Source organism: Pleurodeles waltl, chromosome 11 (genome assembly GCF_031143425.1).
Source record: "Pleurodeles waltl isolate 20211129_DDA chromosome 11, aPleWal1.hap1.20221129, whole genome shotgun sequence".
Classification (NCBI taxonomy): domain Eukaryota; kingdom Metazoa; phylum Chordata; class Amphibia; order Caudata; family Salamandridae; genus Pleurodeles; species Pleurodeles waltl.
Genome location: NC_090450.1, coordinates 785219702 through 785244999, shown reverse-complemented (window position 1 = coordinate 785244999; position 25298 = coordinate 785219702). Strand labels below are relative to the sequence as shown.

The following is a 25298-nucleotide window of genomic DNA, read 5'->3' as shown; positions in this document are numbered from 1 at the left end:
GGACCCCCTCATGGAGACAGTAATGGCCCTGGAAACCACCACCCCTCTCCCAGGGCCAGCTCCTGCTTTGTCCTAGGGAGCCCGCTCCCGGGACATAGTTGTTGCTCTGACTTGGCGGGAGCTTTGACAGCTCCCACCAAGTCAGAGCAAACACAGGTCCACTACCAGCAAGCAATATCGCTTGCTGGGAGCGGAGGTTTCCTCTGTTTCCCTGCCTGCATGTGAAAACAATTGATCTCATAGACAGGGAGCTACATTTTTAGGAGATCCCTGTCTGTGACAGCAGTGCCGGCTCCTGAAGGAGATGGGGAGCCTGCTGGAACCGCAGGGCCCTTAAGGCTCCCCCGCAGTCCCATTGCACACTTGGTACTTTGGCTGGGTCCAGGGGGATTGGGTCCCTGGGGTCAAAATAGACCCGGGAGGTGGGGCCGCATGCCCCACCTCCATTTAATTAAGGCTGGGCCCTGGGGGATGGATGGTTCTCCGGGGCTGAGATCGGCCGGGGGAGTGGGGCTGTGCAGCCTGCCTCCTCCATTTAATAGTGGTGGTCCCCTGGGGATGAGGTCCCCAGGGCTGGAATCGGCCAGGGAAGGGGGGCCACACAGCTCCCCTCCGCCATTTAATAGAGGTGGACCCCGAGAGAGTCGGTCTCCGCTACCAAAATCAGCTGGTGGTGGGGGGCCACGCACCCCTTCCCCTACTGAATAGAAGTGGACCCCAGGGCCCAAATGGGCTGGGAGAGGGGGGGGGGGGGCACCGCAGCCCACCTCCCCATTGAATAGTGGTGAGCCCGTGGAATGAGGTCCCCGGGGCCGAACTTGGCTGGGGGAGGGAGGGCACATGGGACAGTCACTCATGCCTTAGTCATGAGCAAGCTCGACTACGGCAGCACCCTCTACACTGGCACCTCAACTAGGAACATCAAAAACTTCAACTCATCCAGAACGCAGCTTCCAGACTCATTCTGGACCTCCCTCGCCGAGAACACATCTCCCAACACCTGAGGACCCTCCACTGGCTACCGGTTGAGCAGCGAATCACCTTCAAACTTCTCACCCACAATCACAAGGACAAACACAACGCAGGACCAGCCTACCTGAACTACCGTATCTCCTTCCCAACCCCGTGCCAGGTCCCTCCACTCCACCCAGATGGCCGTGGCCACTGTCCCTCACATCGGCAAAACCACCATTGGAGGACGATCTTTTACCTACACGGCAACTAAGAGCTGGAACAACCTCCCCCTGCACCTCAGACAAATCCCGTCGCTCACCATCTATTCTGGAAGAACCTCAAGATGTGGCTCTTTGGATGAGGCCCATAACCCCCTCCCACCCCCAGCGCCTTGAGACCCTCACGGGTGAGTAGGAGCGCTTTATAAATACTGATTGATTGATTGACAGCTATAGTGTAGAATACATACTGGGCATCAAGGAGGTAGAAAGAACTCCACTTGGATAGATATTTCATGCAAAGCTGTGGACTGTTGGATAAAAGGGCAGGTGAGGTTCCTTTCTGGCAGAGTCACTCATACAGCTCCTGACACGCCCACACAGACCCTCACACACCCACTCACAGACACACTCACTCACGCAGACACTCATGCACCCAAACAGAGTCTAATGCACCCACTCACAGACCAATTCAAACACTTACACACCCACTCACAGACCCACTTACTCACACACCCACTTACACACCCACTTACTCACACACCCACTCACAGACCCACTTACACACTCACACACCCACTCACAGACCCACTCAGAGTCTCAAGCACCCACTCACAGATGCACTCAGATGCTCACACACCCACTCACAGATGCACTCAAAGACTCACCCACTCACTAACAGATCCATGCGTAGATTCACGCACCCACTCAGAGACTCACGTACCCACTCAGACCCACTCATACATTCACAGACCTAGTCACAGACACTCACACACCCACAGCCTTAAAAAGTAGTTGATACATTTGAGACCTGATTCACCAAAAAATATATATGAATATACACATCATATATCTGCACCCATGTTTTCAGTATTTCAGTAGTTTTACACATTTTTGTGAGTTTACTAAAATTGCTTTAGTACGAATCCAAATCTGTGAAACTCATTTATAGCCATGCACACTTCATCTACCCTGCACTTAATCTCAGGACGGTCCATAGTGCATACACTATGTAGGTACAATTGCGCTGTCAAATTGTATTTTCATCTTTTACTCTTTTTTTTTTTTTTTTAATCCCACTTGGAAAATATGTGTTCTCACAGAAAAAAGCCCTCTCCAGCATTTTCTGAAATATGGCAGTATTTTCGGAGTGGGGGCCTCATACGTATTGTACACACTTACTCCAGCGTTCCTTGGGTTTACGTTTGCACAGTGGATTTAAAAATCATTGGGATTTTATTATATACCAACATAATTGCAATTTAGGGGAAGTTCACCACATTCATTATGGCCTTTTCCCCGGGAAATTCCATGTTCACATATTTATGTTTTGAATTGTAACCTATGACTGCAGATTTGAATTACCAGTCAGTGAAAATTGGGGTTAGAATAAGCTGAAACTCATGAGTCTTTAAATCAGAATTTAGGAATTCACACCACAAATTACAAAAAATGCAACATTTTATACTGATATTTTCTGACTCTTGGCCCAAACATCTCTTTTATCTGTTATGGTACACCTAGATACCATACCTCCTGTTTGAAGAATATGTGGCTGGTGGAGTAGTTCTAGGATATGATTTAGTGCATCGCAACATGGCTCAATGTTCAGGCCTCGAAAAATCATAAAAGTGTTATTAGCCCTGCAGGTCGAGTAGCTTGAATAATCTGCTCGACCTAACTGTAATGTACTTGACCCAGAAACGGGTCTCAAATTGTGTGATCCTAGGCAAATATAGTATTTTACAGGCTCCTTTTTCTTCTTTCCCCCTTACGAGTGCACTTTCAAATATGTGAGTTCAGCATTTCTGCTGTAAAAAAAAAAAAAAAGTCCTCTTTTGTTTGAGTAAATATGATAAACGTTTGCTCCATGTATAATCAATCTAGCCCACATACAGGGTACACACGATCCATGCAAGACATGCCTCTTAGTTTACTAATAGCCTTGCCATCAGGGCAGGAGTATTTCTCAATTTATGTTTAAACACTCACTTTTAATAAATATATTACTAAAGCATGATGTGGTAGAGCACTGTCATTTACAGACAGTACATTTCCAAGAAATGTCCAAAAACCTTCCCACTAATTTGCAGCTTTACTGATAAAACTATATAGTGTATTAACAATTATCTGTGAAAATTGGGTTTCAGAAAACATTTATCATTTGCACATCACCAAGTAAAGTGTCCTGACTTTTTTTTCATCCTATTAAAATATATTTTCATCACACAGAAGTACACAAAATGGTATTTCACAGCTACTGAAATATTTTTTGAAATGTTTGTAAAGTTCACATAGTTATATAAATGTTGTGTGTTAGGAAAAACCTGATACCAAAAGGCTTTCATTTCACATAGGTCAGAAAGATCACCTTACAAAATCCTGGAACTCTGCAGTCACAAGGAAAAGTATTTGCATTGCAAGAAGACAAACTGACTTTTGACATCTGTCTCTGAACACAAAGCAAATGTGACAAGAATAAGATTTAAAGGCATCTTAATTGCTAATTCAGTTTCTGAATGAACAGAACACCTGTTCTTTATCCACTTTCCAGAAGGGTCAGTGGAATCTAAAAATAGCTCAACCTCATAAAATAAGGCCATTGGTCAAATAGAATTTTCAAGCCCTGAGGTTTGCTCACTCTGGATCTAGCTTGTGCTCTTGTTGCTGCTAATTCTGCTGTTTCTGTTTCCTGTCTTAGTCTGCTTACCTGAACTTTCAGGGTTTATTTCTGCTTTCAGTTTGTCTTTGGAAACTGGAATTTTCTCCAGCCTGCATTTCTGCCTCTCTCTCTATTTGGTGTGAACATATCATTCTAGAGCAAGAAATGCATGAAAAGTGCTTCAGGCTGTTTCATGGAACCAATAGAAGAAATATAACTTTCACTCTACAAAGACAAGCCATTGTTGATAGTTTAACAAGATGTCGGGCAGTTAAACACCTTACATGATTAAGCATATTGCATTGGGTTTGGCTGCGCTAATGTTCAAGAGAATTTTTATGATATCTTCATGTTCCTTGATTTTGGCAGTGAGTAGTTCACATTCCGTTAGAGAGTTGGGAGTTCATTTAATTCAATATAAACTAATACCAGTATAACTAATACTTTAATATCTATTTCCATTGTACATATTTTATTGTGAAATTGAAGCACTATCTCTGATATTTCCTTTTGTTCCATGTGGTGGCAACTAAGGCATGCCCTCTAATTTTAATTCTGCATTGATTTTCTTTCTTTTTGTTGGCATTCTAAGAAACCTGCTTCTCTTTTCCTTTCCAGTTTTTTATGTCTCACTCCCTTGTGTTCAAGCCGATTAGTTAAATTTGTGAATGAGATGGTCCTTCAGTTGTGTTTGTATCCCATGGATTAATTGAGCAAGTGACCATGGGCAGTCTGCTTTTTATGGTCAGCTCATTAATGTAATTTACTTTCTTTGTGTATTGCTTAAGATTACACTGTTGAGTCCATGAAAATTATTTTTGTAGCATGTGTGGCCATGGACACTACAACTTGTTTTTCTTCAAGGAAGCTTTGAGGCACAGGATGTGCTGTGGGCACCGACTCTACCGAAGATTGTTTCTTTCCACCATTGGGTTTGGACTTGTTTAGCAATGACTCCAAGTATGATGCTATCCTCGTGGGCTTTTTGAGACTTCTGGCTCCCATTATTCCTTTGAACACAATCACTGTGCAGTTGACTGCTATTTGATCGCTCCCTCGACAGGAACACCACACTCGTACCGCTAGCTGAGATCACTTTGATGCCCTGTTGACATGGACTCCAGTCTTCTGCTTGGTTGAGTTTCCTTCCATCCCTTTGGAACTCACCTGGGAGAGTGCAGACAGGAAGAGGGTGATGGAACTCACACCATTCCAATTTTGCACTAGGTTCAACGCAAAGTACCTATGGGAAAACCATCATGGCATTAGCAACTAATTCTCTCTCCCATCACAAGAAGACCGCCTCTCAGTTCTGCCTTGTCAATGCAAGAAGAGGCTGAGGTATTGTAGGGAAAGATGTAGAGCGCACTCGAAAATGCAACAGCAATCATCCTCTGAAACACCCAACATCTTTGGTGAATAGGTCCCATTAGGAATTGAGGGGGAAGGCACAGATTGAGGAAGAAGACACCCAACATCTTCAGTGAATATGTTACATTAGAAATTGAGGAAGAATATGCATGTCCCTCTAAGATCCCAACAGCCCGGTCAGTACTCAACCCAGAAACTTTGTCCTCGAGCACCTTGAAGAAAGAAGATCCAAAGGAACAGCTTGTACGTTGACACCTACAGGGCCCTATACCAAGAAAACACAGCGATGTTTAGGTATAACCCCATTGCAAAGCTACAGGATGAAACACTGCCCACTGAATTGCTCTCATGCTAAGGCATAGCACCACTCACCTGGAGTAGTTGATCACCAGCCCGAGCTGAGAGGAAAGCCCGCAGCCCCTGGTCCACCGCTGCCCTTAGACTCCGGTCATCACTGAGGAAAAGCTTCAGAGCAGAGAAAGCTCCCAGTGAAGGATGTCAAACCTTGACAATAATCAACCCTCTCTCATCCAAAGGTCACCAAACTTCTTCCTTCAGAGCCAAAATCGATGCAGAGAGTGTCTCTGAAACCAAGCACTATGCCGGCGCCAAGTGTCCCATTAATGCCCAGATTGGAGAAATGGCAAAGGAACTTGATGCAAGGCAGATGTGGCTTCTTCATTTACCCACAGAGTGGCAAGATTTCTGTTAAGCCACTCAGGAACATCCTCAACCAATCCGCACCTGATTCCAAAGACGCTGGCTTTCGGGGAGGAGTTTGCCTTTGATGCACTGCAACGCTTGCCGCCTAAGAGGCACAGGTAAAAGGCAACAATCCCTTCACCCCGACCTACACCCAGGAACTCATCACCGCCACCTCCTTTTTCTACACCTTCACCACCACCATCATGCTGATACTCCCCCCAACACCCCCCGCAACCTCCTCCAATTCTGCCACCTCCACCAGAATCCCCATAAAGGGTCAGTCCATTCCTATTCTGACCCTGGCAGCCTGTATGGGGAGAGTCATTCTTATGACCAGCCTGTTGGGGCACGAAGTTGGGATGATTCTTGGGATAGCTACAGTGTTGAGTGCACTGATGATCCAGATCTAGAGTCATAGGTCCCCAAGCCATCTCTGCTGAATGATACTACTTCATATCATTTCATCAACCTTAAAGCAGCTCATTGTACACCTGCAAGTCCTACAGGACAAGGACAACTTTTGTGGTGGAGACCCTCTGTAAGACAGAACGCCCTGTCCAATTCATGTCTGTGCCACAAAGGCGTGCTCAGGTCAGCCCCTGACAACTCAAAGATGCTGTCAAGGTAAAGGTGCTCATGGCATGTGTCAAGAATACATTTATGGCTTCTCCCAGTGACCCTATCTCCATACACGGCCAGGCCCCACAGAATTCCCTAGTAATACACAGCAAGGAAGCAGTCTTCAGCCCAAGCCTCTGAGCTGCTGGCAAATGGGTGGTGGTTGGTCCAACTGTGTTGTCTAGGTGTCAATGTACAACAGATTTCACTTGGAGGAGATAGAGGCAGTGGTGTGCACCTCTCTGAGGCATACAGAAGTGGGAGAGGAGATAGTCACGAAGGGAAAGATTATTTCCAAAGCAATTAGGCACTGTGCTCTTGCTGCTGTGGATACTGCTTCCTGCAGCGTAAACACCAATTTCCTGCTCTGCTGCCTTGCATGGTTTTGCATCTCAGGGTTCAAATCAGAGGTCCAACAATACCTCCTGAATAGTCCATTCAATGGAGAACATCTCTTTCGACCCCAAATAGACAAGATGTGTGGAAAAATTAAGATATCACTGAGATCGCAAAGTTCTTGAGTGCTTTACAGACTCCCACGCAGAGGAGCACCATTCATAAGCAGCACTGCTGGGGCACGAACAAGATCACAACACTGGTCAGTTTCAAGCTAAAAAGCACCAGCAACAAGCCTTTCAGAAGTCCTAGACAACAGAGGATACTGAAAGGGCAGTTGAGGAGGCAACATCGGCAAAGACAGAAGCAGAGGTGGCTCTATTAAAGAAGCTCTGCTTCCAAGTACTGACTTGTCCACAGTCGCCCCCAGCACCCCCTTTCAGATCACACAACAAATGTCTGTGGGACATTTTACTCTTGCTGGTAGGAAATCACTTCAGATCAGTGGATTTGGCATTAGTTCAGCAGAACTACTGTTTAGATATAAACATACCACCACTCGGATACTTCCAGAGCTTTGAACTCCTAAAGAAAGAGGTTCAAGCGTTCCTCCGAAAGTTTGCAATACAGCTTGTGCCCCCTTCCCACCCAACTAGCAGGCCAGCGGTATTTACTCAGTACGCCTGTATGGCTCCTGAAGGACGGCTCATTCCAGCTCTTCCAGGACCTGAGACCACTCAATCAGTACATCCTGTCGGGGAACTTCCAAATGACAATCTTGCAGGACATTATCCCTCTGCTCCACCAGGGGGACTTAATGACAGTATTAGATCTCGAGGACACCTGCTTCCACATCCCCATTCTTCCTGCCCATCATTAGTAGCTTTGGTTTGTGGGAGGTGGACAACTCTACTTATTCACAGTGCTACTCTTTGGGGTCACCATGGCTCCAAGGGGTTTTGCCAAGTGTGTGGCAGTGGTGGCCTCTCATCTGCGCAGAGTGGGCATCCACATCTTCCCATACCTCGAGTCGCTAATTAAGAGCAATATTTCCTGGTACACACTTAAACGACCTCCACCCTGCTCCCGAGCCTAGGCTTCACAGTAAATATAAAGAAATCCCACTGCCATCCCCAACAGATCCAGTCCTTCCTGGTATACAAGAAATGTATATCCCAACCAGCAGAGAGTGATGGCATTCCAACAGCTGCTGCCTGTTTATTTTAGTCCACTTGTTCATAAACTGTAAGAACTGTAATGAAGTTCTTGGGTATGATGGCATCCTGAGTCTCTATTGTGCTTCATGCCAGATTGCATATGCTCCTGTTCAAAAAGTGCCCCATGAGACGATGGTCACAAGCAGAGGGTCACTGTTAAGATCTAGACTTGATAAAGATCAGGACTCAACACTTACTGGGTGGAATGCACATCACAGCACTATAATAGTGCAAGGTAGTTGAACCCCTAGCTGCTATGGTTAGTACATCAACTACCTAGAGCTGATAGCCATACACCTATTCCTCAAAGCCTTCAGGATACTGGTTTACAGCAAGGTGGTCCTTATAAAGACTGACAACATTACAGTTATGTACTACATACAGAAGTGGGGGTGCACAATTTCCCCAGCTGTCTGAACTAGCACAAACGATCTACCACTGGGCAGTCTGCAATAAGTTTTAGTAAAACATATATCGGTGGTGATCAGTGGTTTTGCAGTTACAAACATCTACATTCCATGGGCAATGCTCTGGCTGAATTGGTTTCCCTTTGTTTTTGGCCTCTCCCACTAATCTGCTACTTAGTGACTAAAATGAAGCGTGTGTCTGTGACCCCCTTCCCACTGACACTAACTTGGTCCAGACAGTCCTTGTACTCATTGCTAATTGATGTTCATCACTCCCCATGAGAAGCTACTTGTCAGGTCAGATTTTCTCACACAAGAATGTGGCCAAATCAGGCTCCCAGATCCCAGACAGCACAACCTAGTGATCTGGCACCTGAGGTCTTAGTCTGGTTACCTAATTTTCTCCCAGGAGTGCATGACCTTATTGTGTGAGGCACGTAGGCCCACTACATGTGCATGTTATGCAGCCAGTTGGAAGAGATTTGTACACTATTTCATCTCCACACAAGTAGATCCTTCCTTCAAAGCCAAGATTTAAGATATCATCTTCTGTCTTCTACACCTTTTGAAGGCTGATCTTGTGTATACCTCTGTACGCCTTCAGTTAGCCACTATAGCAGCATACAAGTCGAAAGGGGAACACTTATACCTTTTCAGGATTCCAGTGGTCAAGGTGCTGATGGAGAGACTTAAGAGGGTGGTACCACCAAGAAAACAACCTCTGGAGTGTAACCTAAACATGGTCTTTACAAGTCTTATGGAGCAACCTTTTGAACCCATCCACTCTTGCAACTTACAGGTTCTTTCCAAGGAAGTCTCCTTTATCATAGACATGCCTTTGCTCAGGCAAATCAGCAAGTTACAATCACTCGCCATTCTGCAGCTATTCATTCAGGCACACAAGTTGCACACCTTGGACATAAACGGGCACTGATGTATTACATTGATAAAACCATGTCCTTCATCAAAACTAACTAGCTCTTTGCAGCCTTGGCAAAAACCCACAAAGGTCATCCTATTTGCAAGGCAGGCAAATGCATCCAATCTTGCTGTGCAGAAGCTAAATGTGTACTCTGTGCACTCCCCAGGGCACAATCTACACACAAGAATGGTGCCACCATGGTTTTCCTGGGTGCATCCTGTTAGCTGACATCTGCATGGCAACTAGCGGGTCAACACTACACAATTTTACAAAGCGTTAATTTGTACTAACAGTACTCGCATACTAGCTTGTCAACAGGCTTTGATTGGTCAGTCTGCTTTGAGGACATTATTTCAAACATCGGCATCGTCTGCCAACTAGGCACCGCTTGGGAGGAAATTGCCTTACAGATGATGTAGAGCATGTATATATCGCTACACATGCTACAAATGAAAATGTTACACAATAAACATTTGTTCGTAGTATGTAGAGCTGTAGATTTGCATGCGCCCACCACCCTGCCCGGAAGACTGCAGTGATGGCACATTTCTTACCTTAATATTTTGTAATTTACTATCTACAAGGCACGATATAGTAGTCTTTTGCTACACTCAAGGGTGTGGAATTCCTATAGCCCGACGCCCAGGACATATTGTTTCGGGTCAAACACAACAAGTTATCAAGTTTTTTTTTTGTTTTTTTACCTTTGGACAAGAAGGCCCAACCCCCTGCTGCACAAACCATTTGGCTGCCAATAGAGAGTACCACATTAAAGAGCAGGGAAAGGAATTGTCTGTAGTTGAAATAATGTGTCCATATGCTAATGCTGTTCGAAATTGTATTTAAGGTTTATTAATGCAAAGCCTTTATTATTAGGGTGAGCGTTCTAAATAAATGTAAGCTTGAACTGCACTACTGACAGCGGTTGCTGTAAAAAAAAAAAAAAAACTTGTATATATGTTTTCAAAGTTTAAAATATGAGACTATGTATAATTCTCCCAGAATTCTCTCTGATTAAATGCAAATTTTTGCAGAAGCTTAAATTCAACATTGATGTTCACAAAAATGCAACTAGGATAAAAAACATTTTGTTTAACTACTGTGGAACTTGGGTACCATTTCTTTGAAGCATCATTCAGTAAAATGTGAAAATGTGATTATGCATGCAAAAAATATTAATGATGAAAAGTCATTGTAACCAGTTTCAATAAGTATATGGGAAAGATGACTATAAACAAGCACTGGCAAATCCAATAGGTTCAACATTGGTGGTCAGTCTTTTGGTTTTGTCAATGCATGTCGGTTTTGACATGACTTTTGTAAAAAGTTATTATTGTGGGAGCTGCTGGGCCAGCACCATTGTAACAATATTAGCAAAAAGCTAAAATATTTTTTGTCGCAATAAGCACTCATTGCCACAGTAGTTCCTGGCACTGAGCAAAACTACTCTGTGTGCCGGTATGCTTCTTGTGAAAGAGCAGATTGCGATCATTGTAATGTAGGTTTTAGGGTTCAGGTCTGGGGGTCAGGTGGTTTTTAGGACAGGGCAGGGTAGGTTTTAGGGGGTGGCGGGGTCGAGGTAGGTTTTAAAGTTCAGGGTCGGGACAGGGGGTTTGTGGTAGGTTATAGGACATGGCGGGGTAGGTTTTACAGTTCAGGGCCGGGGGGGGGGTCTTGGTCGTTTTTAGGACAGTGCGAAGTTGGTTTTAGGGTTCAGGGCGGGGTAGTTTTTAAGACACTGCGGGGTAGCTTTTATGGTGCAGGGGTAGGGGACTGGGTAGTTTTTAGGACAGGGCAGGGTAGGTTTTAGGGTTCAGGACTGGGGAGTTGGGTTGTTTTGTAGGACAGGGTGGGTTAGGTTTTAGGGTTCTGGGAGGGGGCAGGTGGTTGTGGTACTTTTTAGGACAGGGTGGGTAGGTTTCATGGTACAGGGTGGGGGGTTTTAGGTTTTAGGGTTCAGGACGGGGCAGGGGGTCAGGGTAGTTTTTAAGGCAGGGCGTGGTAGGTTTTAGGGTTCAGGGCTGGGGCAGGAGGGTCAGGTAATTTTTAGGACAGGGCGGGGTAGCTTTAGGTTTCGGGGCGGGGTGGAAGGGCTAGGTAGTTTTTAGGACAAGGCGGGGTAGGTTTTTAGAGTTCTGGGCAGTGTGGTCAGGTAGTTTTAAGAACAGGGTAGGTTTTAGGGTTTAGGACAGGGGATTGGGTAGTTTTTACAACTGGGCTATGTAGGTTTTAGGGTTCAGGGTGGGGGAGAGGGGTTGGGGTAGTTATTAGGACAGTGCGGATAGCTTTTAGGGTACAGGGCGGTGGTTGGGGTCGTTTTTAGGACCGGGCAGGGTAGGATTTACGGTTCAGGATGGGGGTGTCAGGTACTTTTTAGGACAGGGCGGGGTAGGTTTTACGGTTGAGGGTGTCGGGTGCTTTTTAGTACATGGAGGGGTAGGTTTTAGGGTTCAGGGTGGGGGGTTGAGGTAGTTTTTAGACCAGGACGAGGTAGGTTTTAGTGTTTAGGCTCGGGTAGTTTCTACAACAGGGTGGGCTAGATTTTGGGGTTCATGGTGGGGTCGGGTACTTTTTAGGACAGGGCAAGGTAGGTTTTAGGGTTTTGGGCGGGGGCTCGGGTAGTTTTTAGGACAGGGCGGGGTAAATTTTTGGGTTCATGGTGGGGTCAGGGTAGTTTTTAGGAAAGGGCAGGGTTACTTTTAGGGTTCAGGGCAGTGGGTGGAAGGGGTAGCTTTAAGGGCTTGGGCAGGGTGGAGAATGGTATCAGGTGTAAGGGGTCTGGGCAGGGGAAGAATTTAGCAACACAGAAGGATGATGAACGGAGTGCTGAACAATGCAAACACTCACCCCCCAGTCACAGATCTGGGTTTAATCCATCGTTCTTTTGCTCACCATGCCAGCCCAGTTTGGACCCAGCCATATGCAAATCAGTCTTGACCCTGTTTCTCATGGGAACAGTCTAGCCCGAACTGCCAAGCCAGGCCCTCCCTGGACCGGAAACAAGCATCCTGGGACCGGTTTCAGGGTATCACCCTTCATCAGCCAGGCTACCTTGAATCCAGTGGCACAGTGAGCAAGGGACCTACGTCTGGGCATACCCTTCCCACATAGGGCAACTTTAGCAACACATGTTGCTTTGTGCACCCTAAGTGGTAGGGGACGGATTTACCATGCATGTTCCTTTACCAAACATGCTTTTATAACGAAATTTGTTGGAAAGGCATGTGTGGTAATGGCATGCAGGGTAAAGACGCGGTCGTTGTTGAGACTGCGTTGTTAAGGCATGCTTGATATTTGCATGTGTTGTTCCATCATACATCGATATGCAGCTGTAGATTAGCTCATGCAAAAATCTGTTGAGCATTTATAAGTACACTTTCCCTTGAACGACTTTTTTCTCAACCCTGGTAAAAGTTTTACTTCTGACCCTTGTCAGGAGTAAATTTGCAACCTTTCTCAGGATGGGAAATGATTAGAGAAGCGCTAGTGTAAACCCTTAAAACATGCAAGATAATAGGTTTGCATAGACTAAAAAAAGGCATCCCTACCTTGGAACTATTGTTTAATGGTACCACCTGTCCCAGTGTGTAGATCGCCCTGCAAAATTAAGAAATTGCCAGTATTTGAGCCCTACTATAGTACGTGCCCTGGCATAATCAGAGAGGCTATTATCAGAGCTCTAATATGAAATTGCTGCCACATTACATGTTAACAAAGGTAAAAGTCGATTTTTTTACAGGGCATGTAGATTTATGAAGCAATCTGTTCCATGGACAAGTAGATACTTAATTAAATTCCACGCCCCTGTACACTCCACTTTCACCTGATAAACGAAAAACAATCTAAGAGAGTCAGTGCCCTTGTGGGCGGTGGACTAAGAAAGTAGTCATAGCACAGCCCGTGACTTGAAGCTTCTTTGAAGAAAAACAGATTGTAATTAAAGAGCCTAACACCAGATGGCAGCAGTATGCAGAACATATGAATCTACAGCAATACATGCTATGAATAGAATCTGACAGGGTAACATTTTCCTCCTTCTATTTGTCTAATAGCAGGTCATGATCATGAGTAAGGCATCTCTCCGATATCTGTTCACGTAGTTTTCTTGGGAGGGTCAGTAGTTTGCATTTAAGTAATAATGTCTCAGATTAATATGAATAATTTTAGTTCTGGCTTCACAGTACCGATGTCTGCAAGATCTGTTGTTGCCAATTGTTTAAACATATACTCTGAATGGGATTTGGCTTCACTCAGGGGAGTATCACTCTCTCACCATTGGCTTTTTGGTGTATCGGCTTGCCTTCCAGAATCTGCTTTCATAGGAATGCATGAGGTACTTCTGTACATTCTAAAATGAAAATAGATCATCAGGCATAGAATTATTTCATTTAGGAATTGTATTTGGGGAAAAAGTCCTTTTTGATGTGTTTTTTACGGCAGCCTACATTTTGTAAACGTTAACATTTGTAAAACGTTAGGAATATTGCACATATCACACACACAACTGTATGTTTACACATATGAATAAGGGCATGCGATCCTGCTGCTTGAAAAAATAGGTGTTAGAAAAGCAAATATATCTGGCTTTAATTTTTAACCACATGAAGCGCCCAAACAAAAAATGCAGTCTGCATGCATTAGCACATTATAGCCAGACCTAATGGCTTTGCCAGTGCTTATTTAATCTCGTCATGAAGAGGGTCAGATTTGGAAATCATCATACCTGCTGTAGCTCGCAATCACATCCACTTTTGTTGCTGAGCTTTCGTTGAAGTAATTATGCAGCATAGCGAAGTGTTACTAATTTTTAAGGAACGCACTTCATTACTTCTCTTATGTAGAATAGTAATGGAGCTGTGCACATGCCTCCCAAAGGGGTACGTTGTATTTATGCTTAGAAGATAACCTAGAGCTCATTTCATGTCGTAGGAGCTTGAAAGGGCCAAGGACATGTGAGTTGAATCCACAGAAAGGATGTGGCCTAATTGCCTGCGTTGCCGGTTTTGGATCTGGGGAACCAGGTTTGAGTCCTGTCCTCAGCATAACTGCTTGTGATTCTTGGCCAGTTGCATAGTCTCCCTCACCTAAAAGAAAAGTGTAAGATAACCCGATGCTTATGTAAAGCATTGAATGTGCTGGGGCTAAGTGTGTGCTTCATAGGACTGTGAAAGCACACGGACACCCTGCCATTTGCAGGCTTTTTGTTGCTGTAATAAGGATTTGCATGTTTATATTTGTCCACTCTCCGGTGTGCTTTTTCTCCCCCTTTCCCTTTGGAGTGACTGGTGTGCTTGTCTTCCAGATACACATCGGGAGACGTGCGGCTGTGGGACACGCGCACCTGGGACTACACGGCCCCGAAGTTGGAACCAACGCGGGATACTGTGGAGCCTGGACGGCAGCCACATGTCTCCTTTGTCAGAATAAACAGCTCTCTGGCTGCGGCAGCCTACGAGGACGGTAAGCCACTGCTACTCTCTTCCTGCGCTCAAAAACAAGAGGCTTTTCAACGACCAAGCAGCTGGGGCCTCTTTCCCGTGTGGCCGATCCTGCTTATGCTCAGATGCAGGCAAAAGTTTGCTGCTGGCTTCAATAGCAAAGACAAACATGTACAGACTCTCACAGACCCACAGTCAGACCCTCAGACATATACTCAAAGGCAGGCAGAAGGACTGAAACAGATGAATGCCGACAGGCCCGCAGCGGAAACGATTGGCAAATACACAGGGGCATGCAGAGAGACCCCCTATAGAGTAGACTTCCAAACAGACTTAAAGAACGCACAATACCCTCCCACCAAAAGTTGTCACATTGGGTTGAGTAAATTAAGGAAATACTCCCAATTATCACTTCTGGATTTCTTTCCTCCTCCACCACTCCATTACTCCAGCCAAACTAACTAACAGACTCTCATATCCGTGGCTCAAATTAACTCATAATAATACTAAAACTGTACTCATTATTTCCCAATACTAATCCATCACTCATTCTTGTTGGGTTCCAGAGTACCGTGCTACTCACCGAAAAGTGCTTAGACGCCTCGTCAGGGGTAGTAAGCGCTATATAAATACGATTACAATACAATACAATACAATACATTGCTCATTCTGCTACCTGTCCGTTTTGCCACCTATAATCCCTCCCTTGCTTCCGGTATTCATTGAATGTCTCTTTCCGGTCAGATCAGTACAAGACTTGGGCATAGAATTACCCTAGGCAGTGATCAAAGTGCATTAAGAAAACAGTGTGGGAACTGTGATGTTGTGTTTAATGGTGGTGGGGCGTAGTGGTGATGGGGGAGGGGTCCAAAGCGTGGATAAAAAAAATATATATATTCTAATTTTTTGTCCATCTTTCACCTTCAGGTTACTACAAATAAAACAACTAAAATGAAAAATAAATGCAAGTTAAGTTAATCAGTGGAAATGCATTATCATACATGCTGAAACCTCCGCTAGTAATGCAGTGAGGTCTGTGTAGCCACAGGGCCTCATAATTGAAACCTGGTTGATGCAGTGGAGTATAGTGATTTGTGTATGTTTAGTGCTAGGAGGTCAGTATGTGCTAGGCTGCTACAAAATATGCAAACAGGTTTAAGATTAAAATAGTGCTTCCAAAATATTAATTTTAGTAATACCTTGACTGTATGTTGTGCATTTTTTTTTACAACTGTCTTTGAAAAGCCCACGCTCTAGGGCTCAGATGGTAACTCCCTTGCAATTCCACTCAAAAAGAATACATCTGTGTCATCGGGAAGCTTCAAGTGATTCTGTTAGTTGAAGCCATTTCTGTCTTTCAAGCACATTTTACGTTTCCAGACTGACCAGTTGCGCACATTTACTTTTCTTTCGTGCAAGCAGGCAGGTTTAGCTGTGTGCCTCCCTTCTCGGTTTCACAGCACCACAGCACAAGAAACTCCCTGCCGTGCACTTCAGCTGAGGCATTTCAACTGTTTGAATTAGTCGTTCTGGGAGGGTTGTCTTTTCACAAAAAGGGAACTGTTGTTAGGGTCGAGCGTGCGTTGCATGCGGTCGAGCGTGCGTTGCATGCGCTTGCGCATGCGTATCGCAGCGAGACTCTTTTGTATTTAGAAAAGGGCTCGGAGGCCTGTCAACTTCACGTCAGTGTTTTTTATTGGTTCGTGGGCTTCCCTAATAAAAGCTGCTTGCTTTCATTAGTCGAAGGCATGCATCTGTCATGCCTTTTCCGGTGGCTAGCCCTCCTCGAGCGCAGCGAGCAAGTACAGAAAACATGCGAGGCTCGCTGTTTTCAATCGGGCTCGTGGAATTTTTTTTCTCTAATTTACGAGCGCGATCTCGCTTGGCAGAAGTTGAGCGCTTTACATACTTGATTTCATTTTTTCGGGTTATGTACATAGATGCACTTTTGCCCGATAGGTGAAAAGTCAGGTTAGGAGTTTACAACACGATCAGCTCTAACATGAGCAAACGCGAGACCCGTTGCATTGTAAATGCTTGTTCCTAACTTAAAGTCGTGCACCTCAGATCCCGCCCACTTCAGATCCCGCCCACTTTGACCGCTGACACTAGAGCGCATTGTCATACCAAATGATTTAGTTCAAAGATGTAGCGGCTTGTGTTTTTGCAATATTTATTTATTCCGTGTATGCAGCTGCTGCTGGCGTGATTGTATTGTAAAAAGTATTTTAGTAGTAGTTTGTAGTGTTTTTTTTGCATCCTGCCTGCTACCCATTTCTAGCATGCGATATTTGACATCTTTCTCTCTCAGTGTCATAATCGAATGCACACTGCACTGAAACTACGGCAACCACAATGAGGTCATGGCATCCCCTCCTGCTCTGAAAGCAGGCCACTAACCATCAGCAAAATGTGACGTCCTCCACTGATGTGTACATGTACACGCACCACTCTAGTTACCTCGGTTCTTTTTTCCCTTCCATTAGAACACACGTACCAGGAATTACTTGTCGGTTTATTTCAGGGATCTTCCCAGGGGGGCCTCAAGCGATCCCGGGGGGGGGGGGGTTATGGGGCGAGGGAGTGCCAGGCTCTGACCAAAAGAAGCACTTCACAGATAGCAGTGTTTTGTTTCCAGCAGAAACATGTTATTGCATTTTTAAAATAGCAACAATACTTAGCTGCAATGTTTAAATACATCTAGACATATGTAAACATTGCCATCTTCATAGAATATTTGTGAAAATTCTGAAGGGGGGGCAATGATTTTTATTTTTCAACTGGTGGGGCGCGGCATTAAAAAGTTTGGAGACCACTGGTTTATTTGATTCCACTTATGAGTTGTAGGGACAGTTCTGTTCCATGGAACATGAAAAGCTTCTTCAGTTGACGCTGTCGCTTCAAATCTGGGCACAGACATCCCTCCACATGCCCACTCATTGCCTCTACACGTGCATCAGCAGTTGTTCTCCCCCAGTGCTTGTTTTTCCACCTGTCTTTAGGATGTTGTGATTGGCTTCTCTGTGGGGCTTCCCTTTTTTGGGGGGTTGCCTTCTAATTTGTCTTCCCATTTGATTTTAAATGCTTCGGCTTATGCCATTTATTATTGGCTTCTAGCCATGCATGAGGTTTGGAGGAGAATTTGCCATTTATAGTTTTGTTCCACCCTGCAGTTCAGAATAAAATTCTCATTAGCTTTCTCATATGGAGTATGATTTTTTGTACACAAGAAACTTCCTTTCAGTGTGTTTCTGTGTTATTTGTTCATGTAACAAGGTCTATGGGAATTATCTGCTACTCATCCTTGTGTTTAAGGTAGTGAATGTACTCCATGTGGGTTCTTCTGCCTTATTACCAACCAGTGCAGGATCTTAGCTCTCTAAGACTTTAAGGTGCCTCATGCTTTGGCTAAATTCATATAGAAGCGGACCTGCCAGCTCACACGTGCTTCTGTGTGTCATACGATTTCAGCTCCATTCACATGGTCTCCTGGTGAGGAGCCAAAATCACACATTGGTAAGAAAAACTAGCTGGAAACCACTGTACAAAGTGGCTTTCCTGCTTGTTTTCAGAGGCTCTAAGCAGCCCATGTCCATTAAAGGGTGTGAAAACACCCCTGGACATGGGCAACTGCCTCCATGACTCAGTTATGTTTGGGGGGGGGGGGGCTGGGGGGGGTTAGTTGGTGGAGAGCAGAGAGCAACTTTGTAGCACTCACCATGAGACACCCCGCCTCTTCACACAGTGACATTGCTTTAGAAGTTGGCAAGTTTGTAGAAGGGTGCTAGGCCTTTAACCAGATCCCTTCACTGGGAGGTTGAGTCGCACTGTCTCTAAGATACCAGTACCAAAATATTGGTACCTGAGCCTCAATGGACTCTGAACTCCTGAAGAAACCCACACCAGATCTTGATGAACTCACCAACTACCAGCCTTATCGCTCACCTACCCTTCATCAGCAAGATCGTCAAAAAACCACAGTCAAACTCCAGCTTGACAATAGTGATACCAGACATCTCATGCATGGTTTCCTACCTGGCTTCAGATCATGCCATGCTGCCCCACAAATCATGGATTACATCCTCCTGTCCACATATAAAGCCATCTGGTTCTGCTGGACCGTTCAACCACCTTCTGCACCGTCAACCATTTCACTCAAATGCATGCAATAAAGTGTCAACTGAGAGCCACTGGCGACGGCCTCCACTGGTTCTCTCCCTACATCTCCCACAGACACCAGTTTGTTCAGGTGTGGTACTACAAATGGTATTATGATCCATCTTATCTTCATATTGTCACTCACTCCATCAAACCACATTTCTCTACTCATCGAACACAGCATCAGAATCCATCAGTATATTGATACAATACGACTCTATAGGAAAGTATCCTCTGATTTAAGCATTCAGTGTCTCATCAAGCACTGGCAACACCTCATTCAGACTTTGATTTCCAGCACATATTTGAAACCTAACCCTAACAAAATCAAATTCTTGCTGTTCATCAGCAACAATAGACAAACAGCTACTCCAAACCTGGCTTGTCAACATGAATTTGGATTCATTCAAATTACAACTTTCGACCCTTGTAAAACAACTCTGCGTCACCCTTGAGACTCTCTTCAACAGACACATTGTGGAGACAACTTTGACTATTTGGTAGCAGCTCTGAATATTAAATGCTGCCACACATAATTTTACCATGTGGTAGTTTACAACCTTTAAAACGTGTGTAATAAAATACAATGCATTTTTACATCTTTGTACTTTACCATACAAGTATATGTGTGTGCGTGGGAGGAGTCTTACATTTTGTAGCATATTTAGGACCACTGCAATTTTAGGTTTAAGATCTGTTTTTTTTGTATCAGTAAAGCAACAGAAATAGCCCACCTACATCCACTAGCTGGTGGGAAGTTATCCCCTTGATTATCACGGGCTAGAAAGAAGGTACAGAATAACTACACAACAGGGAGGGAGGGGTGGATAGGTAATATCAGAAAGGGGTGGGTGAGGAGGGAGGGAAAAGGAGCTAGACACCCGTTTCAATATATGAATAGGAAGCTAGCAGGTAATAGATGTAGAGGGGTCTTGATCTGGGTGAGTCACTTGAAGGATCAGCAGGTATAGCGGGCATGATAATCCTCTGAACTCATCCGAGAGGTAGCGTATGCAAGGTCCTTGAATCTGGTCAAATAGCCATGAGGAGTGAGTCGCTGCAGCCGTCAGTTTTTCCATTCCTGATAGCTCCCACAGTTTATGCAGCCAGTCCAGGTGCGTGGAGATCCCATCTGTGCCCCATTTGGAAAGGAGAACCTGCTTAGCGGCTCCCAGTATCAAGGCGATTGCCCACTCCCCTAGGAGATTCCAGAGGATATGTCAAGCGATTAGGGAAGCCCAGTATAGCGTAGCTCGGGACTCTGGGAATGTCCGTATCAAACATGTTGTTCACCGCAGCCAGCACCTCATCCCAGAAGGAATCCAGTTTACGGCATTGCCAAAGGAGGTGTGTCATGCACTGTTTTTATTTGTGTTCCACTGGGCAACCCTAGCTGGATTAAAATACCAGTAATGGTTGATCTGTATAAACATCTCTTTGCTCGTAGTGTTACGGCTGAGGAATGGGTGCGGTGAAGGATACTGCTCCACTCTTTGTCCTTAAAGGCTCATTCACGCTCTTTCCCATCTACAATTCGCAGATTACTTCAGTGGCTTCTGGAGGGTGGTGAGGAACATGTAAATATCATAGAGAATACTCTGATTGAAAGAGCGATTGGGGAGTCGCTTCTTGAAGGACATGAGAGGTCTGCTGGAAAGGTGGCTAAGCCAGGGCTGCATCAGCCAGTGGGAGATAGCCATGTATTGCCAATGGGCTGTAGATGGGATCCTAAAAGCCAATTGAATCTGTAGAAAGTCCAAAAAGCCATTCTCATCAAAAAGGTCACCTATGTGTTTTCGGTTGGCCTCCTTCCATGCGGCAAACGCCTGAGCCACTTTGCGCTTGGGGGAGATCTGAATTTCCTATTATCGATGTCTATGGGGACAGAGGGGTGAAGAGCCCGTGCCAAAGTGTACCCTGTCCCAAACTTCTACTGTGGCTTGCACCACCGGCGAAATATACACTACCACAGGCTGATGTAATTTCGGCAGCCATAGCACCTTCCAGATCAGAATGCCATCCCACTACCTGAGCAATAAGGCACCAGCATTTTTCAGTGCTTGGCTGAGACCACTATACCATGTAGCCTTGCTGTGTTGCCTGATAGTAACATTATCAGTTAGGGACACTAAGTCCTCCCTCTGCCATCTGTTCTTTGTTGCCCTTCCAAATAAAATCCCAAATAAGGGATTGCAACTTATAAAGCACCCGCAGAGGAGGCTGAAGAGGCACTGTTTGCCTTCCACATTTTGGGGGTATCTCTTTTTGCTAGTGTGAGTCCCAGGAATAGCAGCTGTCTTTTATAGCTGTTTCCACCAATGCCCTCTGTGCTATGGAGGATCACTTTGGGATCTAGCGGAAATACCCAGGGAAGAATCTCCCTGAGGCAAGTCGTAAGGCCCCGCCAATAATTTGTCAGCGCAGAGCAGCTCCATACTGTGTGGAGGAAAATCCCTTCTTCACTGCCGCATAAACACATTGGGGAAGCTATCATGCCCATAAGCCAAGACTGCATTCTGTTAAGTATGCTCTCTGGAGATATTTAAGTTGTATCAGTCTGAGGTGAACGGGTTTTGCTGCTGCACAAGGGGCCCCCAAAGCTTCTGTCTAACTGTCGTCATCTAGGGTGTCTATATCTTCTACCCACAACTGCTGTAGCACCGGCAATGTGGTGGAGCTGTGTGGTCAATAATATATGTATTTTTGTAATCTTGTGGGCACCCAGATCTCCTGTTATTAGTTTCCCTTCCGGAGGGTTACATTCTGGCAGTTCCTTCAGTTCTTTGATATACAAAGGCAAAACTTTTTAATGAAAACTTTTATCAGGATATAGTAACAGCTCACTTCCTCTCGTAAAAACAACCTAAATCATTTGTTGATTGTATCTTTGCCTTTGACCCAGTGTAGTGCTACTCTGCCTTTCCACTAGGTTCATGTCATAGAAGTGTCACATACATATGTACATAATATTTACCTAAGCTATATCTGCTTTGTGTAAGTGAGCAACCTACACAGCTGCTGACTCTCTTTAACTATTGTGATATTCGTATTGTGTACATAGGTGTAAAGGAAGCTTGAATAGCTGCCGCTTCTTTTATGTTAGTGTGTGGGAAAGTTTATACTGCTGCTAGCTATTTTTGAGTGTGAATACGTCTACGGAAGTTTGCCACCCTGCTCCCGTATTCTGTGGGTGAGGAAAGCTTGTTCTGCTGCCGCCTGTGATGTAACGTTAGTGTGTCAGCGTGCAACACAGAATATGCATTTCTACTAGTGTTTTTGTACTTCGTCTGTGTGTGTGAGAGAATCTTGTACACTGTTGCCATTCTGCTGCCTGTGCTGTACCTTCATGGGGGAGTGCCCGCGCGCTCTTTTTCTCGATGCCTAAATCCAGACTATTGGCGCTGTCTGTTTTTCTTGTTGTTTTACAGAAGTTTTGTCTGTTTGTAACTTTCCTCGCGCGGGTGATTCGGCATATTACCACTCTGACGCACGTAGGCGCCATTTTCAAAGACGCACATCCTTGATGAACAAAACTCATTCTCATTCTGAATATATACTTATTTTAATAGCAAACTTATTTGGTGATATCACATAGCTGTCTCGCAATGTTCATTCACAGTTACTTTTTTTGGTCTCTATATCTGTCTGGCTATATAGTTTTCTTGCTCTCAGAACGCCATGGCAGCTCCTGAGCTCTGAGATTGCCCTACTTCATGTTCAGTCACCAATAAGGCTTTCCAGTGAACGCCGGGAAACGCTGGTTTGTCCACTCACTTTTGATATTTCTTGAACAAGGCACTTTCTGGGTCCTCGGATGAGTTTGGGAGAAATAAATGTTTGGCAGAGACGGTCGAACGTGGAGATAGAACAGTGACGCCAAGTAGAGCACGGGCATTTGTGCTGTGACACGTGGACATAGCGGCTCACAGACAGAGCAGCAAGTGCCTTCTGCAATCAGTAGGGTATCAGCGATGCCATGGGCCCTAGTGCAAGCATAGAAAATAGCTCCTGTGACTGCTGCTGGGGTACTTAAGAAAAAACATGGTTCGATGTGGCCCTCGGGACCCCGTTACCACTGGACCTGCTGCACCAGTGGTAGCTACCCCTCCGCCTGTGCATATTCCTACTTAACCAGCAGTGCTTAATTATAGCAGATGGTGGCACTTAGAGTCTGCCACTCATTTTCGGGAGAGTTCTGCGCTTCTCAGGTGCAAACTGGTACTCAAAGGAGTGAATAGCTGCACTTTGACAGTTCCATTTAAAGCACCGGGACATATTATTCGTGATCAGACTTTGACCCTAATGCAGAGGAAGAGAAAGATAGGAAAATACAGAAAGGGAGAGAAAGCGTCAACCTCTGAAAGTGACATAAAGATATATGAATTTTGTGTGTGTGTGGGTGGCGGGGGGAGGAACAGAGGCCTAAGGAGAAACCATTACTAGGCTTCCCTGTATTAGGAACCCTGGTATTCTCCTGCACTGGCGACGGGCTCCTAAGAAAAGTTCAGACGCCTGCACGTACTTATTACAAAGTTCGCACTTTACCCACTGTAGACATGTATAAGGTGAATCTTGCTTGTTAGTATATTTAAACACATTTTTAACCCATAAAACTTAATGGAAGCCCCATCCCTGTGTTAAACGCATTTGTAGTTCCTCTTGGAGACTCATTGTTTCCTAGGCCTCCACCAGCACTTTCCCTTTTTAAGTCGAGTTTTAGCGTTCAACGTGTTATATACTTATACTGTGAGTTCCAGCCTTTTCATTTGTTGATTCCAGAGTCCTTTAAAAACCCCTGCTTCCTAGTGGTCAGGTCTGCCGCTTTGTCCTGCCTTTTTCTCTTTGGGAGCAGCACAAAGTACTGTAGAATTATGCTATGTCTTGTTTATCTCTTCTATAAGGGACTTTTTTTTTGTATTTTCCTGTTTGCCTTACACTGTGGGTGTGTGTTCAGTCCCTCCTCCCTACCAGCTCCCTCTGTAAACATAAACCAACAGCAGAGGGGGGCTTTTCCAGGGCCAGCTCGCTCTCACTCTATTCCTTTTGGTATTCTCAGTCTGTGTGGCAAGAAAAGTCCAGCCAGTCATTTACAACGCTAAGAGCTCTAACTCGAGCAAACATGAGGCCATTGCATACCAAATGCTTTTTTTTTTTTTTTTAATTAAGCACCAAACACCGGCAGCTCTTCTCCTCCCCCACCCTTGGGAATCTCATGTACTGTTGTCTTTTCTCCCGTGCTGTCTGTCCCACCGCAGCTTCCGTCGGGCGTCAAGAGGCCGAGGGTTTTGGTGGCTGCAATGCCAATACTGGAGGCGCCTGGGGAGGCCATGGAGTCAGCGTCCCCTTCTCCCGCCCGCTGGTTCAGAGCTCTGCGAGGGTAACTTATGTAGGGTTCTTCCTTCTCAAAGGTATGGCCCTGACTGCTTGGGAGTTAAATTCCCCTCTTACAGATACTGTGCTATTTTTAGTTGCACTTTCGTTAAAACTGTACATAAAGCGTGGTACTCAACAAAAAGCGCTTCAACGCCTCATGGGGATGTAAGCACCATATAAATACACTTACAAATTCAGTGCTGCATGCATGGTAGGTACTTTTGTACATTTGTTGTATCATGATATCACTCTTGCATCAGTCGCGAAACAATCACATTTTTTTTCAACAAAATGTGTTTGTTTTTTATTTCTGAGTTTTATAGCGTTGGTCTTGTATTTTATGCAGTTACCTCAGTGCTGAAGTTGAGGAGCAGAGCAGTGTCCCAAAAAACAAACACGAATGCGGGGGAAATGTGGTATTCCATATTTTGTTATTTTTGTTTAGTGCTCTTTCAGTCAGGAGGCTGCTTCGGAGCACTAATAAAAACACAACACAAACCTCTGGGATCCCTGCTAGTAAAATTATTCTCTTGTCTCAAGGCGTGGGTTCTGTAATATAAAGAATCACTAGTGCAATTGACATGATGCAGCATCACTGAGATTAGTTTAGAGTTCTAAATATAAAGGCTTACAAGGGTGCACAACTTTTTAAAGCAAGATTTGTATCCCTTAGCTTGTGTTTTATTTAATGTCCGGTATTATAGAATGTTTGTAGATGTGTGCATTATATTGAAAAGGAAAACTCGTGTTTTGCCTTCACAGACTTGAGACAGTAGGTAGATGGACACGAATGTGCAGTTTACAGATACAATTGTACAATGTATACTGTATACATAATATGTATTAGGACGTTTATATTTCCGTTTCAGCTGCAAAGGATGATATGATGAGGTTATGGCACCAACCCCCTGACAAAATA

At 44.8% G+C, this 25298-nt stretch overlaps 1 protein-coding gene across 1 annotated transcript in view; it reads left to right on the top strand.

The window, feature by feature from the left end:
- The window catches only part of FBXW8 (F-box and WD repeat domain containing 8), a 484866-nt gene that overhangs the window by 254691 nt on the left and 204877 nt on the right, over window positions 1–25298 (top strand). Inside the window, exon 5 of the mRNA XM_069214505.1 lies at window positions 14713–14870. Within this exon, the coding sequence (XP_069070606.1) occupies window positions 14713–14870 (158 nt within the window). The remainder of the gene's footprint in view (window positions 1–14712; window positions 14871–25298) is intronic.